At 31.9% G+C, this 24,217-nt stretch overlaps 3 protein-coding genes and 2 non-coding genes across 5 annotated transcripts; 1 reads left to right on the top strand and 4 right to left on the bottom strand.

Moving 5' to 3' along the window:
• Window positions 1–5,898: 5,898 nt before the first annotated feature.
• Window positions 5,899–10,851, bottom strand: LOC11426697 (myosin-binding protein 3). Its single transcript, XM_003616243.3, has 5 exons — window positions 9,308–10,851; window positions 8,952–9,158; window positions 8,398–8,532; window positions 6,882–8,273; window positions 5,899–6,342 (listed from the first exon to the last, which is right to left on the bottom strand). Exons 1-4 carry the CDS (start codon window positions 10,539–10,541, stop codon window positions 6,889–6,891), a joined length of 2,961 nt encoding a protein of 986 aa, XP_003616291.1. The 5' UTR covers window positions 10,542–10,851; the 3' UTR covers window positions 5,899–6,342; window positions 6,882–6,888.
• A 2,289-nt stretch (window positions 10,852–13,140) lies between these two features.
• LOC11430931 (senescence-associated protein AAF, chlorolplastic) lies at window positions 13,141–19,793 on the bottom strand. Its single transcript, XM_003616242.4, has 13 exons — window positions 19,629–19,793; window positions 18,400–18,783; window positions 18,098–18,196; window positions 17,587–17,660; window positions 17,263–17,339; window positions 17,087–17,158; window positions 15,210–15,278; window positions 15,057–15,103; window positions 14,674–14,803; window positions 14,494–14,562; window positions 14,296–14,399; window positions 14,089–14,164; window positions 13,141–13,710 (listed from the first exon to the last, which is right to left on the bottom strand). The coding sequence occupies exons 2-13, from the start codon at window positions 18,720–18,722 to the stop codon at window positions 13,567–13,569; spliced, it is 1,284 nt and encodes a 427-aa protein (XP_003616290.1). The 5' UTR covers window positions 18,723–18,783; window positions 19,629–19,793; the 3' UTR covers window positions 13,141–13,566.
• Window positions 19,794–21,797: 2,004 nt separating this feature from the next.
• Window positions 21,798–21,871, top strand: TRNAN-GUU (transfer RNA asparagine (anticodon GUU)). The gene has a single exon. It is a non-coding gene; the product is annotated as a tRNA-Asn (tRNA).
• Window positions 21,872–21,927: 56 nt separating this feature from the next.
• TRNAS-AGA (transfer RNA serine (anticodon AGA)) lies at window positions 21,928–22,009 on the bottom strand. The gene has a single exon. It is a non-coding gene; the product is annotated as a tRNA-Ser (tRNA).
• A 1,020-nt stretch (window positions 22,010–23,029) lies between these two features.
• Window positions 23,030–24,188, bottom strand: LOC11425977 (uncharacterized). Its single transcript, XM_024784032.2, has 2 exons — window positions 23,607–24,188; window positions 23,030–23,520 (listed from the first exon to the last, which is right to left on the bottom strand). Exons 1-2 carry the CDS (start codon window positions 24,174–24,176, stop codon window positions 23,266–23,268), a joined length of 825 nt encoding a protein of 274 aa, XP_024639800.2. The 5' UTR covers window positions 24,177–24,188; the 3' UTR covers window positions 23,030–23,265.
• Window positions 24,189–24,217: the final 29 nt, after the last annotated feature.

The following is a 24,217-nucleotide window of genomic DNA, read 5'->3' as shown; positions in this document are numbered from 1 at the left end:
GCAGCTCGCGAGGCGAGTAAGTTTACTCGCTGTGGCGAGTTGCGACAGACAACTCTACGGGAACAGACCAGTTTCCAGCCAAAAACCCAATTTTTCATCCACCCAAATCCCAAATTTGATAGGAAACTTAACCTATGATTATTCTACAACCTGAACATCAATTCTTAACACAATTTCGATGGTTTCTACACTTTTCAATTCAAAAATCAATAATCAAAACCTAATCCCAATTATCCAACCTAACAACAACAACATGTTAAATCACAAATTCAGAATTTATACACTATGATTACTGAATGTTAGTCTCACCCTTACCTTAGATCGATGAACAAAGCTCTACAGAATCTGATTCTCCCCACTTGGCTCTTCTCTTGGTTTTTCTCCCAAAACTCTGTTGTACGTGAAAACTGTTTCTCTGACTGACAGTTTCTAGTTTCTAATAATTCAGTAAAACATAACCTCCCACTTAATTTCTATTTATTAAAATAAAACCCCCAAGACTCCAATTAATTCTATTTCTCACATTATTCTAAATTCCCACTTATTCTATTAAATAGTAAAATAACTCATTTAATAAAATATAACACACCACATAATCAACATAATTATATAAAATCATATATATATAAAAAAGATTTTAAATCAACCAATAATAATTAAATAAAATTGGGGCGTTACATCTTCATAGTCTCTCTCGTCTAAAACAAGTGGCTTTAAGTGAACTTGCATAGGTTGTTGTGGAGGTTCGATAGAGATATTGTCGATGGTACATAAAGATATCAGTGTAAGGAACATTTTTTTTTGAGGGAGTCTTGCAACAACTTTTATTATTATTAGCTTTGTTATCCTTGCAAGAACTTTTATTATTATGTTATCAATCACTCTTATTTGTAGCATGTAAAAACCACTCTTTCAACCCTACTTTTACAAATATATATATATATATATATATATATAGGGTTTTGCTACAATAGACCCACTTCATTTTATGAAGGTCTATTTTAGCAACTAGCACCTTTTCATTTGGACTAAAAGACCAATTTCATTATACTAAGAGATATTTAAATTCATGGGGTTTTTGGTCATTTTGAATACTTATTAATTATGTTGACATCCCTTTTCTCTATCTCAATTAATTTTTGTGATAAAAACGAAAAAAGAGAAGAAAAAATTGGGTTAAAAGGGACTGCCTTCTTCCTCTTCCTATCAACAACAATGTCCTTCTGCTAATTTGAAATTGGAAGAAGATATAATAATTGTTCCTTGCCAATTCATGATATGGCTTGATATCTCAATTTATATTAGTTTTCAGATGCAATGAATCAGAGTAAACATATGAGTCGGAGAAAAAGGTAGAGAAACTAAAAAACAATCATGATTCAATGTCTTCTGTGTCCATGGTTTGAAACTTTATGAGAGGTTATTGTAAAGTTTTTTTTACTTTGATGTTAGTATGGTTCATTGCATGTACCTCTATCAGGAAAAGTGGTGAGAGAAGAAAGAAATTTCAGTCAAAAAACAATGAAGGAAGAAAGACACGGGCTTGAAGCTTCTCGTAAAAATAATAAATAAAACTAACATTTATATCAAAATGACATTTGCGCCCCTTAGTTTTAGTTTTTCCAAAAAAACAAAAACAAGGGTCTTTGTGTCCAAATGAAAAGGTGTTGGTTGCTAAAATAGACCTTCATGAAAATGAATGGGTCTATTGTAGCAAACCCCATATATATATATATATATAGTTAGGATCTGTTGACACCACGTGTCAACGAATTCGTTGACAACAAATCTCAACCGTTCAATCTAATTAATCTAATGGTTGAAAATATGGAAACTAAAGATTTAAATGTGTGTGTATCATTCGGTAATAATTTGTTGATTTAATTAATCCCTGAAATTAATCCAACAAAAACAAAACGCTTAATCCATGAACGTCTTCCCTGACGGCTTTTTGTTATTGAAATTTGATTTTGTCCCTGATTGAATTTCAATTGAAATTTTGTTTCTTGATAATAGGGGGATTTTTGTCACGATGTATTGGAGTTTCTTGCAAGGGCAATAAAAGCGAAATTGAAGCAGCATGCTCACATATCTATACTAGAATAAATCCCACAAGATATGGTGTAAGCAATTGGAATTAGAAAGAAAAACAATCATGCGTTGCAGCGACTTTAGGGATTTGTTTCATTCAAAAGACAATTGGGTGACAAAAAAGAACAAATAAACGAGTGAAGTACAACTATTTTATTGTACTTTTGATGGAGATTGAAATCGAGAACAAGAAAATAAAAGGATGATCAATTGATATTTGTGTGTGGAAGAACCTGAATCAAAAGGATACCGATCTTCGGAGGAAGAAGATGAGAGTGTAATATGTTTTTCTTTAAAGAGTCTCCATGTTAACAATTAAGTGAATAAATGGGAGCCATTAAGATCAAAATAAAGAATGGTTTGGATTTGGTGTCAACAAATTCGTTGACACCAGACACCTGGTGTTAACGGATCCTGACTCATATATATATATATATATATATAATACGATACATGGAGCAAAATACATGAACCAATTTGAGATAAAATAAGCGGCTTAAATGTATTCATGTCTTTTGTCCGTCCATGAAATTGTTAACAAACATTTTCGTATATGTATTAAGTTTAAGGATAACATTGTAAACTAATTTTAAAATTTCTCCCCTCCCTTTGTGAATCAAACACATTTTTAGTTAAAATTCCTCTCTTCTTCTCCCTTACTCTCCCCTCTATTAAAATTCCTCTCCTCCCCTCCGTTGAACCAAACGAACGAAAATAATAAATATATGGATTCCATTTAATAAAATAAGCAAGTAAAAAATATTTTGAATTTTTTCGTTATTAAAATAAGAGTTGGAATACGTGTATATCAGTCTGTTAACTATCTTGTTACAAATCCGATTATAAACATATGTATATAAGATTACGGGTTGGGAGGCACCAACCTCTTAAATATATTTTTGTACTTTAATCTGAGCAAGTCAAAAGTTGGAATTATATCCATAGTTTTTTTTTTTTTTTTTTTTTATCTTCATGGGTTTATTTATTAAATTTTAGTCTATTTTACTTCAAATTGCAATATGAGATAAAATTTATCAAAGCGACATAGTTTAAAAAATTACCATAATAAAAAAGGAGTAAGTCATACATAAAAAAAAAAAAAAATTTATTTTCATTTCAAAAATTCATGCACGCAAATATGGTGGAATATTCCTAATTCAAGTCTTAGAGATACATATTTTTTAATAACTATCAAATATATTTGAAAGGATCGAGGCCCAACATGGTCCGGATCATTAAGGTACAAAATGTTTAGAAAATTGTTTTTCTCCCTTTAGTTTTTGCTCACTCCCACCCTGATTTTCCAAAAATAACATCATCGTAAGTTAACTCGCGCTCGGTACCCAGCGTGAGTTAACTTGTGTTGGTACAAACGTGAGTTAACTCACGTTACGTTATTATATAACATACATCATCTCATTCAATCTCTAAAACTCTCTCAAATCATCCAACACCAAATTTCGTCAAATTCAAATCAGCCACCACTACAATAACTAGTAAGTTTTCATACTCAATTGACATTTTATGTTTATATGTTACATTTTTTCTCTTTAATTAAAAATGTTTCAATTATTACAGTTTGGCAACTTAGTAGGTGTATCAAAAGTAAAACGCTCCAGTATGCTTCTGATCCGACTTGCCTGCACTTGAGTTATTTGAAAGGAAAGGAACAACATGATTTTTAATAACAACGCAAGCTCAACACTTAAACTTTCATATAATATTAAGTTTTTTTTCTTTTTGGTGACTAAAGGCAGAGTTTGCTAATGTTGCTTTTAGTTACCATGGTTGGTGACTTAACCCTCTTACGTGTTTGGGTATCGACTGACTGTTGTTTTCCTTTATGTTTCGTTTGTCTGAATTACAGGTGCTTTTGTAACTTTTGTTTTCTTCTCTGACACGTTTTATGTTAGAAAAAATGTATTTTGATAGTAATATAATTCATTTTAATTTCTTAAAAAAAATAATAAATCAAATTGAGTCACAGAAAAATCACTAAATTTTTTCTTTTTGAAAGGCGAAAAACTATTAAGCCTATGTTTGGATGCCTGTTTGCACCCTCAAAAGCACGACAATTCACTTAAAACTCACTTCTATTGTACTAAAAAGATTTTTGGATCATTTATAGAGAAGCCATTCTTGTTGCTAGAATCGATTCTAGCCAACATTCCAATTTGTAGCTTTTGCCTTTAAGAGAATCAATTCTACCATAACTTTGACCTCTGATATATCTTTCTTAATAACCTTTTACTTAATTGCCCATTGATTGATAACCAAATAAATCCAGCAACTGTTGTCACATGATGCTTATTCAAAACACATGAATTTTGCAATATAACTCTAATAATTATTTTGTAGTCTACCAACAATTTCTTTTTTGTAATATAACTCTACATAATATTATTTAACATTTATATATTATATATAGACATTTTGGTTAAGCTTTGTATGCATTCATTTATTTTTAAAATTAATGAACGACTCTATGAAAAAAAATTATACCAGCATAAATTAAATAATTATCTATAGTAGGAAAAATATAGATTTAATATTTAATTTCTATTTTGGAAAGTTATTTGAATTTCTGTTGTATATTTTAAATAGTTTAGATTGAAACCAAAAATTGTAAATATATTGTTTAAATACACCCCTTTTAGTAATTATACCTTCAAAAACAATTTTGATCTCAACCATCCAAACAAAATAAATTAATAAGAATCATTTCTGCATAAAGGTATCCAAACACAAATCAATATACACTCAACTCACTTTTAACCAAAATCAGTTCTATCAAAATCAATTTTGTTAAAATCAATTCTAACCACCGTCAAACCAAACATACTAAATGTATTGATAAAATTTTCATTTTAGTAACACCATAGCTCCACTCAAATCAGATTTAATGAGTATATAATATTTTACTTTATCTCCTTTTGTTAATTAAACATGGTGTAATTGGGTCTTGTAGGTGGAGCAAAAAAGGGGGACTTTGAGCCAATCTTCTTACATCATCTCTAGCCTAGAGACACCAGTTACTATAAAAAGGTCCTTCTAGCTCCTCCAAATTGATTCAACCAGAATCTATTTCAAGCAGGTGAATTGATATTTCAACCAAAGATCAATAGGTCAGTGAACACACATTTGGTGATGTTGAACCCAATACCAATCAAATGCTTATATTGTTAACATGGATTAAATAAATATGTCGTTAATTATGTTAAATATATGGTAAATGAACATAACAACATATGGTAATCCATTAACCATCTATTTGAACAAATTTAACCATATTAATTTTGATTTTTTTTTTTTAAGGAATTAATTTTGAATGTTATTAACCATAATTTTCAAGTGTTTCAATATACATCTGTATCCATTAATCCTCCAAATTGTGTTCAAATATACATGATTTTCATATGGTCAATACTTAATACATGATATCCATTAACATCGATCTATGTTCACATATACACTTGAGAATCATTTTCAAAACCATGGTTAATTAAGTTAATGTGAATGATTAATGAGTTGTGATACCTTAAATATCTACTTGAACATCATTAGCCATTTGAAAGCAAATCGTTCTATTGTGATAAACGAAAGAAACCGAAACACTGACACAATTATATACAAATTATCCAGAAGTTACTTTTTCCACCTCCAACATTAGTTAAATTTAGTACTATGCATTAAGAAAAATCATCAACATTTTGCATGTTTGCATGCTTACTGTCAGATGATTTACAAGAATTGGTTTTGCTATTCAAAAAGACCTAGCAGTCCAACTTATTGTTCGCTTGCCTTCTATTGATATGTAATTAATCATTGATATATAAATATAATATATGAGTATGTAGTTAGGTAGAAAGTATATTTATCATACACATTGATCCACACATGATTTTCTCTCGAGGTTTACAAGCTTATACTTCCCAATTATACCAAATGATGTTCTCTCTCACCTTGTCCTGCAAAATAATGAGCCTCACACAATTTTTGTAGATAGCCCAAACTCACACCTTAGATTAGATATGAACATACTTTAACTTTGTAGCATGCATATCACCAATTTAACAAACCATGATATGATACCAGAAATCCCTCCTCCCTCCATTGGAGAAGTATTTTTCTCATTTTTTGCAACAAAATTTGGTTATCATGCTTCTACATGAAGCACATTGTGAAAATGACTATGTGAAATCCTACATGCATGTGTATTTTCCTCATGATCATCATCTCCTACAAAGCAAACTGCATATAATGAAATGTGAAATATTTCAGTTCTATTAATCATTAATGCAAAGATTAAAAAAAGTAAAATTGCACTTATTATCTCCTTTATATTAATTTGTTCAAATGAAACATTAACCCTTTATTTTATAAATAAAAATACGGTATTCATTCGTTTACACTCATCTCTCCTTAATTAAAGGATAGAGCTGTCAATTTAGGATCGACCATACTCCATAAGGACCCATACATTAAGCTATATTGGGCTCCTTATTTACATGCTTGAAACAATTGGACAACCTTGGTCTGACTCGGTTGGCTTGGTGGCTAGTCGGGCCAAGCAGACTGATTTAACAACTCTATTAAGAGGTGATGTGTGTTTCATTTAAACAAACCCAAGGGGAGAGTGATACATTGACAACAAATAAAAGTGCTGAGTTTTTGTTTAAAAATAGTTGTAGTGTGTGTTATTATTCATGCATACTTTAGGGGAGTTAAGTGCAATCTTTCAACAACAAAAAAACTAGATTTATATTAGATTCAATATAAAATGCATATACCTTATGCCTACAAGTCTTTGCTTGGTGAATGCAACTTAACTATAGTGGATGGATCATTGTCCAAATTCTTAAGGCGTAGTTCGACATTCTTAAGATCGCGAAGATGTTGCAAGATTTCTTGAAGCAAATCCTTTCCTTCATCACCACCATTTTGTATGGATCCCATACAATGTTGGAGAAACTCTCTATCTGTTTCAAGAGCTTGTAACCTGTCATAAACGCGATCAACCTCTTCTTCAATACACACTTTCATGCTATCCATTTCACTTATCATAGGAACTGAGTTTTGCATTTGCATATCATTTGATTCTTTCTCCAATTCTCTATCAAATGCAAATGCTTCTTCATCATTCTCATTCTCTGCTTCATCTAAATATGGAAGTAACTTCTTTGCCAAGGAACCAATTGTTCTTCTTGGAGATTGCTTATCATCTGAAAATCCATTAGAATAGTCTTCTTTGTGATCCCCATATCTTGATGAACTCTCATCAAGAAATTCTTCACCATCTTCCAATGAAATTATCTTTTCCTCTAATGCTTTGAGTTGATCTAGAATAGAAGCTTTCTCTTCCTCAAATTCTTCTAAAGTACTATCAAGTTCACTTACATGTTTTACACAATCTAATGCTATCTCCTCCAAGTTAGAAACTGTATCATCATTTGCATTGTTATACTGTTCTTTTTCTTCATTGTTAAGATCAACTGACAGTTCATCGGTGTAGCCGGTGTTGCAACAAGAACAAGAAGAGTCTCTACTTCTTACACTTCCATCTTTCATTCTTCTCAACATTCTTAATTTCTCTTTTGCTTCATAATCCATAACTTTTTCCCTATACTCTTCCAATTCCTTCTCAAGTTCTTGCTTCTCTTTCTCTCTTTTTGTCATTAAATCGTTCAAAAGCTGTAAAGCTTCTTGATCATATTCAGCTTGTTCTTCCATCATTCTTTGGTATTGCAATGCTTCCATCTGCATTGCCGCCTTTTCTTCCTGTAGCCTTGTAATCATTGCCATTGTTTGGTTAGTAGCTATTGCTGAGGCACTTCTCTCTTCTTCTAGTTCTTGATATATAGCACTAAGAGCTCTTTGTTCGGCTTTAAGGGATGTTTTTAGCCGGTCGATTGTTAAAACCGGATCGCTGTATTCTACCTCACTTGCAACACTACCATCCACGGATTCTTCTGCTCCTGATTCTGTTTTCTCAAAGAGTATCAATTTCCTCTGCATGTAGTGCATTGCATCTGCTGACCTAGGAGTTTCGGGAAGTTTATCTTCTTCTAGTTCACACGATTCCGAGCATTTTGATGATTGATGGATTGTTTCCTCCTCAATTTTTTCAGCTGACATTGTTTTCTCAGCCATTTCATTATCATTTACACCGGTTTTATCCATATCTGCATTGATGGAGTTCAATTTCAGTTTAGATAGATTGAAAAATGAAATATTTATATTTGTTCACAAGAATTAAGTGCTTCACAATTATATATGGTAAAATAAGTACTAGATATAAAAACTCACGGAGATTATTTTGTGCAATGAATTCATCAAATGCATTATGAACTTCAGTATCATCCTCACTGTCACTTGAAGAAGATTGATCTTCTAGCATGCATTGACTTGAGTAGGTTGGTTCTTCAGATGGAGGCAGATTATCTGTGTAAGCAAATGTTTAAGTCATGAATGATTAATACCGTTTGGATAAAGATCTGAATTAAGTGATTATAGCATAAACGCTTATCAAATAAATGCTTACGAATAAGCTATTTTTATTAAATAACTAAATAAAAATAATTTTAAAGTGTTTTCATATATACTATAAGTTGTTTTCATGAACTATTCTGGTGAGTTTATGAAATTAAACTGAAAACAGTCTATGGATTTGTCATATATCATATACGTGATTTCGATAAGCTCACTCGAACAATCTCAAGAGTGCTTACGTCAGAAGATAAAATAAGCCGATCCAAACATGTGTGATAAATTAAGTTACTTTAGCTAAATATATTATCATAATTAATGAACTAGCATAGTAGGAGACATGAAGCAACAAAACCCATGCACTGTCTTTGTACCTGGTGGAGCATTTTCTTGTTCTTCCATATCTGCTTCCAAATTTCTGTCATTGTCGGATAAACTGTGAGACATACTTAGCTTATTCTGAGAAATGAATTTTTCAAAGGCATTTTGAGCTTCAGCCTCATCATCATCACTTGATTCAGATTCATCTTCTTGTGTGCATTCATACGAGCAGATCGATTCTTGAGATTGAAAAAGATCAACTGCATATAACCAAGAATTTGCTAATTTCATAACCACCATATATCTAATATGATCATTCAACAGAAACATGTCATGCAAAGGAAAGATGGACAACATAAATGTGAAATAAAGTTCCAAAAACTCTATACATCAAGCAATTTATGTTTACCTTGTGCATTATCTGGTTCTTCTATGGCTTCTTCAGTACTATTATCACCATTCACAGAAATTTGAAGTACTGAATTCTGATTTAGCCCTTCAACTTCTAAGGTTATAGAATTTTCCAAACTTTCTTCAAGTTCCCTCATGTTTGTTTTCTCTGCATTCTCATCCATTTTGAGCAATACTTCCTCTTCTAAGATACTTGACTGCGGTTCAACCGGTGACTCACTGACAAAAGTTTGAATCTTCTCCTTCTCCTCCTCTAGATCCTCATTCCATTTGCATGATTCAAAATTTAAACAAGTGATAGAATCTATTAACTTAACAGGTACTAACCGGTCATCGTCAATGGCTTTGTAGTTCTCAAAGTGCATATTGATGATTTCAAGTGATCTATCTTCACAATGTGAAACCTGCATAATAGGAGCATCAGAAAATAGATGAATAAAATCATCAACAGCACTTGGATAATCTTCCTTCTCATCTTTTTCTGCATCCTTTTCATCAGAGTTCAAGTTTGAAACTGAACTCGATCGATCCTCGGCCACCTCTCTGAGGATAAAACTTTCAATATCAGAAAATATCTGATGCTCATTTAATATCTGTTCATCATGATCATGATCTTCTCCATTGTTTATCTCAAATTCAATGTATTTTTCGCCTTCTTTGTCATCTTCTATTGATTCAACAATGAGTGATCCTTTGCTTAAATAGTTTCCATCATACCAAGAAGGCTTCAACAGATAAGGAGGGTAAATTTGGTTATTCAAGCTCTCATTGCAGCAAGAACACCTATTTAAACTCTCTTCATTTTCATCATGTTTTTCATGGCCTAACCATGGAATAAAACCAATCCTATGTCTCATACCAAATGAGTTTTCAGTTTCATGATGATTTGGCCTAGAAGCCAAGCAATTTTCACACATGCTATGCGTTTCTGCTAATCTTTGATGATTAGAGCAGTAGCCAAGGTTTGAAATCTCAGCTGCATGAGTTTCACACACAAGATCACTTTGAAAAAACTTACTATTCTCTTGATGCAGAACATGATCAAGCCTTGAACAGAAAAGACAAGGTGGTTTAAGACCAAAACCTTTGGCAAATTTTGTGATAAGATAACTGAACAAAGAGTTAAGAAGAAGAAAGATAATTAAAATCCATTCAAGAAATGCATACACTAGAATTACAACTATTTTGTTGGTGTTTCTATGTAATATGGTTGCAAACTTGTTTGCAGCCATTGTTTTATCCAATTTTTCCAAATTATGCTGGTTTTTTTCTTTCGTATTATGGTTTTATGTTATTCAAGAAATGCATACATTAGAAGAAGTTTCAATAGTACACAAAAGAAAACAAAACAGGTTCAAAAGAAAAGTGTTATGTTTTCTACTGTTTTTTCAAAGGAAGGAAAAGGCTTTGTAATTGGCAAAAGAAGAAGGGTCAGAGAAACGTGCAAATGATTCTGTCACTGTATCAGTAATATTATGGACAATTAATAATTATCTTTAGGATAAAGTGGATCTTAGCTGTGATATAAATTATAATACCTACCTTTGGTTGTTTCACAACCCAACATAATAATAACATGTTAATGTTGTTGCATGCGGCCGAGTTTGTTAACGTAAGCTTGTGATTTAAGTAAGAGTATTAAGATGTTGGAAGGTCTTTAATGTGTGCTAAAAAAAATATTGTTGCATGCAAACTATTTTTTTTGAAGAGTTTAATGAAGATGTACCATCAATTTTATATGCCTAATTAATTTATAAATAATCACAAAATATTGATCTCTTGCGGTGAGTTATTTTTCCGTTCACTTCACATGCATCTTAATTGTTATGAACAACACAGCAAAAAGCTAAAGATAAAATGTAACCAATCTAAGAGAAAATAATTACAAAACAAACCATAGACAGCCCTTGTTCCATTAATTTGGTTAATTTGGACCATTGCACGCGCAAGGTGGTCCCCACCACTATTCATGAAAATGGCTAGTAGGTCATACATTTGTTATATGTTTTATAATGTCAAATTACTATAAACATACGCTCTCTTCTATTGAATAAGCTTCTGCAGTCATTGTAAAAAATTAAATAAAACAATTAGATATTAGGAGGGGCACACTTCATGAAAGATTGAAGAGAGATATAAACCTTATTGCATAAGTTAATGTCATAATGTAGATTTAAGGATGAGTTTCATAGCAGATTCAAACGACCTAAACTGTGGAGATACTTTGAGACATATAATAGGGTCAAAATCTCTAAATACAATGGATTAGAAGGGGAAAAAAGCAAGTGCTTATTCCCTAACATTCAAATTATTGAACTGTTTTTTTAGGCAAAAAAATATTTAGCTAGACATTTACAACATCATTAATATATAAATAAACTTTGTATTCACATTAATTAATCATGTACAAAACATCATAAGAAGCAATGAGTGACTTGGGATTCTTCTATTAAAAAGATTAAAGTGAAGAGCAAGAATGATGGAAGAAGGGTGTCACAGTGGTTGGCATTATGAAAAAGCTAAATTGAAAAGAAAAAGTTAGTTGAAAGAAGGGAAGGACTTAAATCAAATTGAATGGTACTGTGACAGTGATTTAAGCTCTTTTGTATGAAAAAAGATTAGAAATAATGTAATGTGGGGATCATAGTCTTGCCTTCACCTTTTGCTTTTTAGGTCCAATTTTTCTTTAACTTTTGAAAAGTTCATTCCTGGATTTAAGATGTAAAGAGATATTAATGAATTGATCAAATCTTATCAATTGATACCTTAATGAAATTAAAAGATGGTTGAGACATCATTAAGCCACGTTTACTTGATTAATTAAGTTTCTTTTTTTTATTAACAAATGCCACTAGTCAAAACACCAGAAGAACACATTGCTCACTACTAGGACAAAGTACATAAATAATGCAAACTCTTAGATGATTGTAAGTAGTAAATATAATTACTCCTAACTCTAAAAAACAAAGGGTAAATTAATACACCTAACCAAAGTTATCAAACCTGATTAAGATTTTGCTAGACGATGAGATCAAAGAACAATGCATGCCCCCCAGACAACATTATATATTTTTGTGGTACAATTGTGCTTATAACTTTCAATTTTAATCAACAGCAAAAAGAGTTATACACTTGTACTTCGTATTTCTTATACTTTTTTAGTCATATTTTCATACCCCCACCCTCATATATTTTGAAATTTTATAAATACCCTTTGCTCTCAATTTGTCCACTACACATTTTCATCATTTTTGCATAATATAAAATATATTTATTAAAACTAAAAATAGTAGATTACGAAATATGATTTTTAAAAAAAACCAACATTTCTTATAACTCAATTAAAGTTTTACATTATTCCATAAAACTAAAATTTAATTTTCTTTTTATTGAATAAATTGTTTATTTTTAGTTAATATTTCGTAAAACTCAAATTCTGAGTCTGAGTTTTATGGAATATAATTTATTTATTTTTATAGAAAAAAAATACAAATATATTCTGCAACATTGGACATTTTGAGTTTTACAAAATATAGTACTTTTTAGGGATAATTCTGTCTATTCTGTAATTTATATTAGCTACACTACACTACACATTTTGGTTCCTTACATTTCTGTGACTATTTAATGACCATTATTTCAAAACAAAACTTAACATAATAGTTACCCTGTCATCCTAAATAGTGGATTATGACTTATGACTTATGAGTATCACTAACAGTCAGCTTGTCATGGTTGTTTATGAATTATGATCAGCAATTTTTTTGGAACATATGTTCAAATTTAAAATATTTAATGCATTTCTATGCCAAAGATGGCAAAAGGAAAGTCTAAACAACCCAGATAAAAGCATAGCTGTTGAGCAAATTATGTAGGAAAGTCCTTACATTACAACAAGTATAGTTACAACTTACAAATATGCATCTATATATGAGGAAATAATAATGCATATAACCACCATATTGGCATCTTACAATGATCATATGGGTTAATCCTTGAAATGGACTGCATGCAGTCAACATTTCTTGCAGTAGTCATCTCGGCCGTACGTTGAAGATTGGATGGTTAAAACACAAACCATTCGGTCTTCATCTAATAATCGACGTTTACCGACAATAGTGACTGCATGATTTTGTGACTGCAACCAATCTGGATCCGTTAATCCTACATTAGATTTAATTCTGGGAAGGCATTCAGGCTGTACAGTGTAAAGTTTTAAATAATTTCTCAATTGGTATCATTTTAATTATTAGATTTTCAGGTTTCATTTTCTTCCTTGGTGCTTTCACCCATCATAAACCTCCAACTATCCCCTTCTTCTATTTCCCATTGCTTTTTCAGTTCATAAATAGCTTTGGATGCAGCAGCTGCAATGGCTGGATTGCTATCCTCGGCCAGCCTCTACAACAAGAACCAAATGCATCAACTTTGCTATAGGGAAACTATGAAACTATGTAGGTCGTGTTTGGATACACAGCTTAAATAAGCATTCGTGGAATAAATGCTTATGTATAAGTTATTTCTATAACAAAAGACAAAATAAAGTTGAATTGTTTATATATAAACTATAACCTATTTTCAATAGCTATTCAAGAGAACTTTTGGAAATAAGTTGAAAGCAGCTTACGAACATGTCATAACCTGTTTCATTTTGATAAACTCTGCTAAATAGTTTCACTAGTACCAATGCCAATAGATAAGTTCAAATGAGTCAATACAAACAAGTAAATATTGTCAAAAAGTAGTTTAAAAAAAAATTCACAAATCGAAGTCACCCACCTGTAATGCCCCCATCCCTGCATTTCCAAGAGTCCACATAGACGGTGCTGCCGCCAGTGCCTTGGCTAAAGCTCGTCTACAAGTTTACATGCACACATAGACGCAAAAAATGAAAATTAGTAAGGGTCGTAATATTTTGCATTTGTGCTTGCCATTTAAATTATATTATAGGTTTTACTTTTCTATTTAACATCAAAGGAAGCTTACCTAGTACTGACATCGGGGGAACTCGAGCACTCTGCCAACAAAGACACGCTTTGTTTACCATCCATTGCATCAAGGTCTATAAGAGTTGTGATCAACAACTCAAGCTGCTCCGAGTAGAAAAGAGTATTCAATATCAATACTTAAATAGTGACTGCAAATATCTATCGTAAATGAATCAAACTTTATGGTGAAGCTAACCTCTTCAGGATCAGTGTAATCAATTCCATCTGCTTCAGAAAGTGCTGATGCCATACTCCAGTAAGCTTCCTATAGATACTAAAATCTTAGTATGTGATGATTGATATGTTTCCTGATTCATACTTAACTAGGGGAACTGTTTCGTATAGAAACAGAGCCCAAAAAGAAAATGGAAAAGACCTGAAGGGCAGTGATCCGTTCTGCCGTCACATCCCCAGGAAAGGAATTTGTGGTTCTTCCGTTCTTTTCAAGCATGATTCGACCTCTGACATTATTTTCTGAAAGAGAGCCCTTATCTCTGAAAATAGGACTGCACCACTAGATTGTCAGAGGAGCAACCTCGGTTCAAAAGAAAACAGATGAGTGGCTGCTGTATCTTTCTATTAATCAAGTTTATGGCTTATAGAGTACAGCTTGTGTTTAAATACTACGGTCCAGCATGGGGGCTTCGCCCTCCATGCTGCCCACTTATCAAAAAACTGAGTCATATCCAACAAGCATCATACGAAACATTATAGAATTTATTATATGTATAAGATGACATTGGAAGTTACTTGACTTACAAGTTATACGTCTTGCTCACCATCATATCATGGATGTTTTTGATCAGCTGCAATATAGATGTAATAGAACAAGTTTATTTATTTGGAGCTTAAACTTTTGTTTTTATAAATTAAAGGTTTCAAAGTGAACACATGTGAAGTATAAAATATCACCTCCAAAGACATAAGGGCATCTTCCATGGCACGTTGTTTGGCTCGGAAGTCAGCAAGGCGCAAATCAGCCTGACAGTTTAAAGGTTAAGTCAAAAGGAGTCTTGTATTTTCTGGTCATTCATATGAATTATGAATAACCAAACAATTCTTATTTCTCATTATAGATATCTGTATGGGATAGTAATATAAAGGAAACATCTATAATTCAAGAAAGCAACTCGGTAATAAGTGTGATGAGAAAAAACAAACTCTAGCCCAACAAGATGTGATAGATATATTATGTGTATAATGATATATGCACATTTTATGTACAGTTTGGATATCGACAATAATATACAGCTTGAGATACTCACACCATCCGAAATTTCCTTATAAAATGAGTTTACTCAATCCAAAAAAGATTAACATTTTGAGCTGATATTGAATAAAATTTTGAATGAAAGTAAGTTGTTCATCAAACGGTTTGCATTTACTCTTCCTGAGAACTACACTGTTGTATTTTTTTTATACCTTGATGGAGTCGAAAATAATTTGGATTACAAGAAAATTTAGAGCATAGAATCAGACTCTTAGTTGTTCATGTTACAACTTACAACGATTTCAGTAGATGAATTCATATCTTAATATACTACACAATATAACAACATATTTAATTATATTTTAATTAACTTAATAGTATTTAAAACTTAGTCCAGAATATGTCCTTAAATATTGTGTTACACAAGTATTTTATAGGTATTCCAAACACCTCGTCGAGATATCATGCCACTCCGAAGGTATGCCCACGCCAACCCATGCTCTCTGTTACAAAATATAAGCAAAAGTGACTCAACTTTCTTATTTGGTTCAAATACATCAACTTTCTTTGACTAACTTTTGCTCATATTTTGTTACGGAGGGAGTAGTAGTAGATAGCTGGATACATCGTCTTATCTTTTTTATTTGTGTTTGTTAATCAATCTAGTTTTTGTTAAATAATTTTTTTATAACTATACACTATCTCCAAACACTTCGTGGCTCTGTCAAGAGATCATGCCACTCCCATGTGTGCCAACACCAACCCATGCTCATTATATACAAGATATCAGAACACCTTGTTTATCTTTTTAATCTGTATCCATCAATGAGTCTAATTTTTGTTAAATTAGTTTATAAATGCACATTATCAGTGTAAACAGGTTTTCACATACATACAATGATATGCGCAACATAGCTGTGTCATGATATTATTTCTTAAAATTGCTTTTATTGTGGTACCATATCAGAACTTGGGTTGGGTTTGGTCCAACTCAAACCTACAAAACAGGTTTGTAGGGTGAGAGATGCCTCTCACTTTTTATCAACTTTTTAGGCCATATCACATCCAAATGATTCACTGTGGGACTCTCAACACACACCAAGTATTAGACAACTACAGTGTGACCCGAGTGGTCCGATAATGAGTGGCTCAACAGATCTTTGATAGGCTTTGATACCATCTTAGAATATAGGTTTAGCCTAACTCAGACCTACAAAAATCAATTTACAAGGTGAGGGATATCTCCCTCTTATAAACACCTTTTCAGGCCATATCACTTCAAACGTTACACTCTCAACATAAGATAGAGAAGTGTGATTGCACGCCCGTATAAAATCTATTTTCACTGTCACATTAATCTGCAATGGAGGAGAAAAACTAGGAGTTCTTATTTTACGATAGTTTGTAGCATTTTATGCTTTTTATTAGAAAAGTTAGTAAAAAAAATACACAAAAACCAACAAATTGTTACACAAATATCACATAATGCAAATTATATCAGTACTGATTACACTTCAAACCAACGAAGAATATAGTATCAGAAATTAGAATTGATAGATTAGAGATTTAACAGATTTACCTCTAAGGCCCCGTCACTCCAGTGCTCATCGGCAGCACTTTTCAATCTGGTCTGAGCGATATCCTTCAAGATCTGCAGTGCATATAAAAAATAAACAAAGAAAAACATCCTATCATTGATAAATAGTACTCTTTCATCTTCAACTGGAAAAATTGAAAATTCTAGATGATACATACAGTAGCAATACGATTAAGGCGCTTAGCTTTTTCTTTGACTCCACGGTCGATTTTCTCAGTATCCTTTCTTGCCCGAGCTATGCAGCATAGTAGAGAAAATGTAAGTTGACCATATAAGGGTATCATGGAAACTAGATCATAAGATGGAAAAAAATGGTGTTTATTGATAGTAAACTGTATTACATTCTATGAAGTAGTGACATAGACATGTAGTGTATATTTAAAAATTTAATACTAAAAGATAGTTATATTTCAATGGATGAATTTAGTAATGCAAAGTTAATGTAATATATCACATTATTTAAACAAGCTATATGAGCTAACCATCAAGTTTGAGAAATTCTGTCCCTAAAAAGGCAACATCTTGGCGCGCACGCTCATCCATCCTCATTATGCCACTGAAGAAATAATTAGTAAACAATTATTTCGACACATCAGGATATAATATTGTTTCTTACTGTTATTTATTAAATCAAAGACATTTAATCATTTAGAATATGGCATTACATAAAATTACTAAAAAATAAGTTGAGAACCAATATTTAAGTCAGCTCGAGTCGATTTCCATATTATAACTCCTCTAATCATGATTGCTAAAATATCTTGGCCAGTTCAAAATAGTTTTGGAGTGATTGATTGTATAATGGTTATCAAAGGATTCCCCAATTAAAGGATTCTTTTTCCAGTTCATACATCTCCAACAATATATTTCTAAAAAGATATGGCAGATGAACAATAGTGGAAGTAAATTTCAAACAGACACAATATTTTTCCGATGGACTCAAAGAGAAATAGTGTTGTTAGCATAAAGTCAGAATCAAGCTGCTGGAAGTACCGTGAGAGAAACTTTGCATCGTTACAGGCAAATCTATAAGCTTCAGACAGGCCACGAACAGAACGAGCACGGTCATTTTTCTCATCTTCGGCATGTCTCCTGTACATGTGAAAGGGTCTCTAATAAGTAAGTTCGGATCTTCCAATTTTCAATTGTAATGAAATAACATGTTATCGCCAAAAAGATAAGAAGAAAGATACATCCTAGTTTGACATATAATAAAATTGGCAACTCAAAAAGTGGTAACAAAATGGATGAACTTTGTTTCACACATAATTATCATCGATATTTTATTTTTTTACCTAGTTAAATCAGAAACATCATCATAAGTTGTAACACATTCTTTTTCTTCGGTATTATTTGCTCCTGTTGATTTACATGAGACAGAAGATGTCTTGGAGATTAAACTAACTGGATTTCTTCCATTGACAAACCGAAACCAGTCATTCGATAAGGTTGATCTCTCATTGAGGACAGAATCGTTGTTCAGATGTCCGTTTTCGAGTCTACCCTTTGAAAACTGTATTCTGTTTATCCTTGGTGATGAAGATCCATGTGATCTACAAAGTGTTGCTCTATTAGTCAAGATAGGACCGCTTGAAACTTTGTTTGCCGTAAGTGCCATCAGAAAATCAAAGAAAGAATGAGATACACCTGGCCTTCATAGCACTTGAAATATCTCAATTCTGTAGAAGTAAAACAATAATAAGAGAATGAGGACATATAATCTACATTGATATAGTGAAATTCACAATTTATGGGTAATTTTCTTACCATAATTTTCATTCAAAAACAGACATATTAAATCATGTTAGAACGTTAAACTCGCCTCTAAAGAAAACAGATAAATTAACGCACACAAGAGTACAACAATTGATCACGGAGTTTTGCCAACTGTGCTGATGTCTTAGACAGCAGAGCAGCTGTTGCAGATTTTTTATTATGCAATGCTTAGGGTTACAGAATGCAAGTGTGTTTATTGTTTAACTACTACGGTCTAGATTACAAATTTAACACCCCAACCCTCCTAGTCGTAACCCAACATACGAATGAGCCAAAGCCAAAGGAGCAGGCGCTCTCGCACGGCTACACTCGTCGCGCTTTCAGCCCCGCTCTAGCGTCTATCCATTTATCAGTGAATATGAGTCATACTCAACACAACCTTATCCAAACATTTCTTTTAAGAATCATCAATTTAAAGCATTGCATAGCTCAATTAGCTTCTCTACATCCCTCAAAAGTTAATTTCCTATTTCAAAGTAACATATGGTCATTACCCTAATTTTCTGATCAGTAGTCACAATTTACAATATTAGATGTATAAAAAACTAAATTAGATAAGGTAAACACAAGTTCTTGAAATACATAGCTAGAAACTTAACATCATCAATACAGGAGTGACTACAAAGATCTCAAAATTTGAAGTTGAAAATTAAACTATAGAATATAAATTCATCATCATCATATAATAATGCTAAAGTTAAGAAAACTAAACTATATAATATAACTGAAATGAAAGCTAAATACTAACCTGTGGAACAAAGGCATAGTTAGTTTTTCAACTTTTTTCGGAAGTAAATGAAAATAGGTATGAACTAAAGACTATATATATTGATTTAATATATATTTGTATCATTATTTTGAGACTAAAATTGAGAACCACAAAGTGGGGATGTGGCCCTATAAATGCCAACAAGGAAGAAAAACACAAAATTAAGTTATGGGCTATGGGGGCATAATGGGATAGAGACTATAGATATATGGAGTGAAGTGAAACTCCACGTCATTACTTGTTCTCACATCCAAGGTTCTATCTACTGCCTATCCACGTGGCTTTTTGTAATTTTTTTAAGATTCAATTGTGGTCCTAGGAAAATAAATAATATGCAAAATCCAATCTAATCTTTGGAAACAAATATTACTTTTAATTCTAAAAAAAGAAGTTGAAGTTACTGTTGTAAATCTTATGTAAAATCTATACTAGAATGTTGAAATGGTTTTTTTTTGGTGGCCGAGGTTTGAACATCAGATTATCAATTCCCCAGACCAATTCCAATATCGAAAACTATTACATGATCTAAAACAAAGATTAAAAACAAAAAGTTGTATATTTACATAGATTCAGTTATTATAGAAAACAAATTTTCCGTGACTAAAAGTAAAACATGTGGTGAATGTATTAATCTTCATCATACACTTCATTCCATTTTACTACACAGAAAATAAAATAACCTCTTCACTATCATGGGGCCATTGAGCTTGACTATTATGTCGAACTAATTGTGGCAGGTAATTTGCACCCGAAAAGAAATAAATTGTGGTAGGTAATGCTTGTTTAATAAAGTCAAATTATAGCTTTATCATAGACTTCTAACCATTTTCTTTAAACCGAAGATCTTGAATATTCCAATAATTGGATAATTGTTTTACCTCTGTTTTTTTTTCATCTTCATGCATTTTTATCATTGTAAGTATAATATTGTTAAATATAAAGCTCTCTTAACTTGATTCAAGACCCTAAAGATGGGCAAGTTTTAACATGGACAAATTGTCAAATTTCACCATCTTAGATCAATTTTGTTTTACTTGTAATGAGTTGTACTCCATATTCTTTTATATTTCAATTTGTACCCCTGACTCAAAATTATAATTTGAACCTAATTAATTTGTTTATTTCTTTATCGGAGGAAGATACAATATTTTTTTAACACTCATGCTAACCTTTTTCAACCCCATTCTCAATAAAAAAAAAAAAAAAAAAAAAAACTTAATATAAAAATATAGACCAAATAATGTGACTAACATTTTCATACTTCAGATTTTATTTCATTTATCTCCTCAAAAAAAGAAAAGATTTCAATTAAGGTCATCATTAATAATACTAAATTTACCTTGTTTTTGAAATAAAAACTATAAAAATAAAATCAAGAAGTTCATGGCAAATTCTACCACATGCCAAAGAAAATGAACAAGTTCAACTATATTCCTGAAAAACACAAGTAATTAAAAAATTAATTTTAAACTATATCATGTTTACGTCAAATAACAACTCAAATAAATGATATCAATATAAAAATTTATAATAAACAAAGTGAATAGAGAGTTATTAGTTTGAGTTAACCGTTAAAGTAGTGATTCTGACTTCAAACCGAACGAATGAGGAAATATTAATTTAAATACTAACATTTATCGAGTTTTTCTAAATAATATAGAAAATGAAATATTGATTTTGATAAAAAAAATAATAATAATTTGGTAACGGAAAGTAAAACAACACTGTTTTCAACATGTTCCAAATTTATAAATATATCAAACCTAGGTGATTTGTACAATTTCAAATAATGGTACATCAGTTATTTAAAATTAAAATCCATCCAAATTCAAGGTAAACATTTAAGAGCAATCTTATCCATTGATCTCTGTTAACATTAAATCAATGGCCCTTGTTAAATTGACCTAAGATGGAGAAATATGCCAATTTCTCCATGCTAAACGTTGCCCTAAAGATGTTATTGTATCACTCCCTAAGGAATTCAAACCATGTTGCTACTACAAACTAATAGGATGGTGGGATTTAATTAATTCAACAATATGTAATCTTTTTCAACTAATAAAATATTTAATTCAAATTTTTATGCCATTATTAGTTAACCATTAAATTTGGTTTATATACTTTTTAAGTTGTTGAATAACAACGAAAGCTGGAATAGCTCAGTTGGTTAGAGCGTGTGGCTGTTAACCACAAGGTCGGAGGTTCAATCCCTCCTTCTAGCGTTTCTGTTATTTTTATTTTCTTTTTTTAAAAGTAATAATAAAAATAAAAATGAAAACGTGGACGGCAGGATTCGAACCTGCGCGGGCAAAGCCCACATGATTTCTAGTCATGCCCGATAACCACTCCGGCACGTCCACTGTTTTTTGTATATTTTTCCTATCCATTATACTATATTCATTTATAGGGATGGCTTCACCCTTTTTACATACCTTGTTTATAGTATTTCATCTAATATATACTTCATATTGATCAGTTAATATTTTTTTTTTTTTAATTTAAGATAATCTTCAACTTATAAGTTGGTGTTACTATAGTCAAATTTACTTTATGTTATTTTTCAGGTTTTTCATGAGTAAACCCTTAACTATGGATATTGAAAAGGTGTGCATGTGTTATTATTGTATATATGAAAACAACGTCATGGGAGTCTATTGAGGCAACTTTCATGTATCTATTATTTCTATATTTGTACGGTTCATGTAATTGTTACCATGTTCGTAAACTAGTGTGTGACCCGTGGCGATGCACGGGCCGATTATTCATTGGGAATATAAAAAATTAACCGATTATCATCGCAAATTGGAAATGAAACAAAATTTCACCCTGCAAACACCACACTCGTCCGCATTAATTTCATTTTTAATGTATTAATTCAAAATAAACGACATATGCAAGCTTCAATACGAAAGAGAGGAAAAATGAAAAAGTTTTTTAATCAGTGACCATTCAGTATCAAGGATATTACAGTGACACGACTATTACATGTGATGATCGTTTGTTCCTTAATTACTATAACAGAAATGAAAAAATTAATATCAAAGTTGTTACCTATTATGAAAATATATCAAAACAAATACGCCTATGCAAGGATTTATTAACACTTACAAATAAAATATTTATTATGTTGATGACCACAACTACTGGAATATTTTGCAAAACAAAAACTAACAAAAAAAAAAAATTACTACGACTAACATTTGTCAACAATAAACAAACCAGTCTAATCTCTTATGTAACATGTGATTTTTTTTTTACCATAATAAACTTTTAAAGATTATTAATACACATACACGTTTCTAAAAATGCAAACTATTATAGACCAAACAATATCACCACAACAAAAGAAATACAAACAAATCACATTGACCTTCAATTGAATAATTGAAATCAATAACATAAACATAACAAACAAATACACATAGATATTAAAAGATCATTACACAAAGCTTGTCTGACGGTGTCTTAAGTTACAAAAAACTTCAAAAACAGGAAAAGCAATACACAAACAGGGTTATTCGACAAACAAAGACAAAGGTTCATTACCTAGCACACAACATGGGGGATAAGGCTTCAGCAACACTAAATATCCAACAAAGAGAGAGCAACACAAACTTTACTGACGATGGATGCGAAAGACAACATCCATGACCGGATTCACAACCCCAAACAAAATGCGATCGCCAACGTTCAACTCCTTGGATCTAACATATTGGTGCCAACCTCCTGAAAGATACTTCATGACATAACCAGATGGCTTGGTGAAAGTCTTCAGCCTACAACTAACTATTTCCCCAGAAGCATCATCAAGGACATCAATCTCATTTCCAACAGAGAATTCAAAATTATCAATCACATACCTAGGAAAATGCTAGAAAGAGGAAAAAAGGGATGTAAGTAAGTGTAAAGCATTCAAATAAACCAAAAGATAAGCAACACACAGATAAAAAAACTGACCATAACACTTCTGCCATCAGCAACAGCCTGAGTCACCTTTAGAGTCCATATGTACTCCTCTGGCTCACCATCAACGGCGGGGATATGAACAGGTTCATCATTTTCAGGAATCTGATACGGGCCATTGACAACAGTATTTCCAGCCTCATGTCCAACATCCTCAACAGCCACGAACTCCCCGAACATCTCAAAAGGAATGGGTAATCCAACCTCACCATCATCATTTGGAGAATCCACAACAGAGATGAAAGACTTAGGCGAAACGTAAGAAGGATCAGCAACTCTTCTGACATGGTGATTTATCGGATAATGAAAACCAAAGTAAGGAATATCCAAACCCCGATCATCAACTATCCGCATATTAAACTGATTATCAAAAGTCTGATAGAACAAAACAACCCTTTGGGGTTCCGCAAATCCACAGGTGCGGGAAATCATCAGGCCCCCGGGTATCAAATTCTCAGTAACAATCTTAGACAAATCAATACGAATATAGTTACCAGCAGGATCCTTGATCCATCCATATCTCTGAGAGGCCAAAACAGATCTCCACCTGGAGACAAAAAGCATCGGAACATGTATCTCGTCCTGAAATTGAAACTCAAGTCAAA

This window comes from Medicago truncatula, chromosome 5 (genome assembly GCF_003473485.1).
Source record: "Medicago truncatula cultivar Jemalong A17 chromosome 5, MtrunA17r5.0-ANR, whole genome shotgun sequence".
In the NCBI taxonomy this organism is placed as follows: Eukaryota; Viridiplantae; Streptophyta; class Magnoliopsida; order Fabales; family Fabaceae; genus Medicago; species Medicago truncatula.
This window is presented reverse-complemented; position numbering and strand designations above follow the sequence as displayed.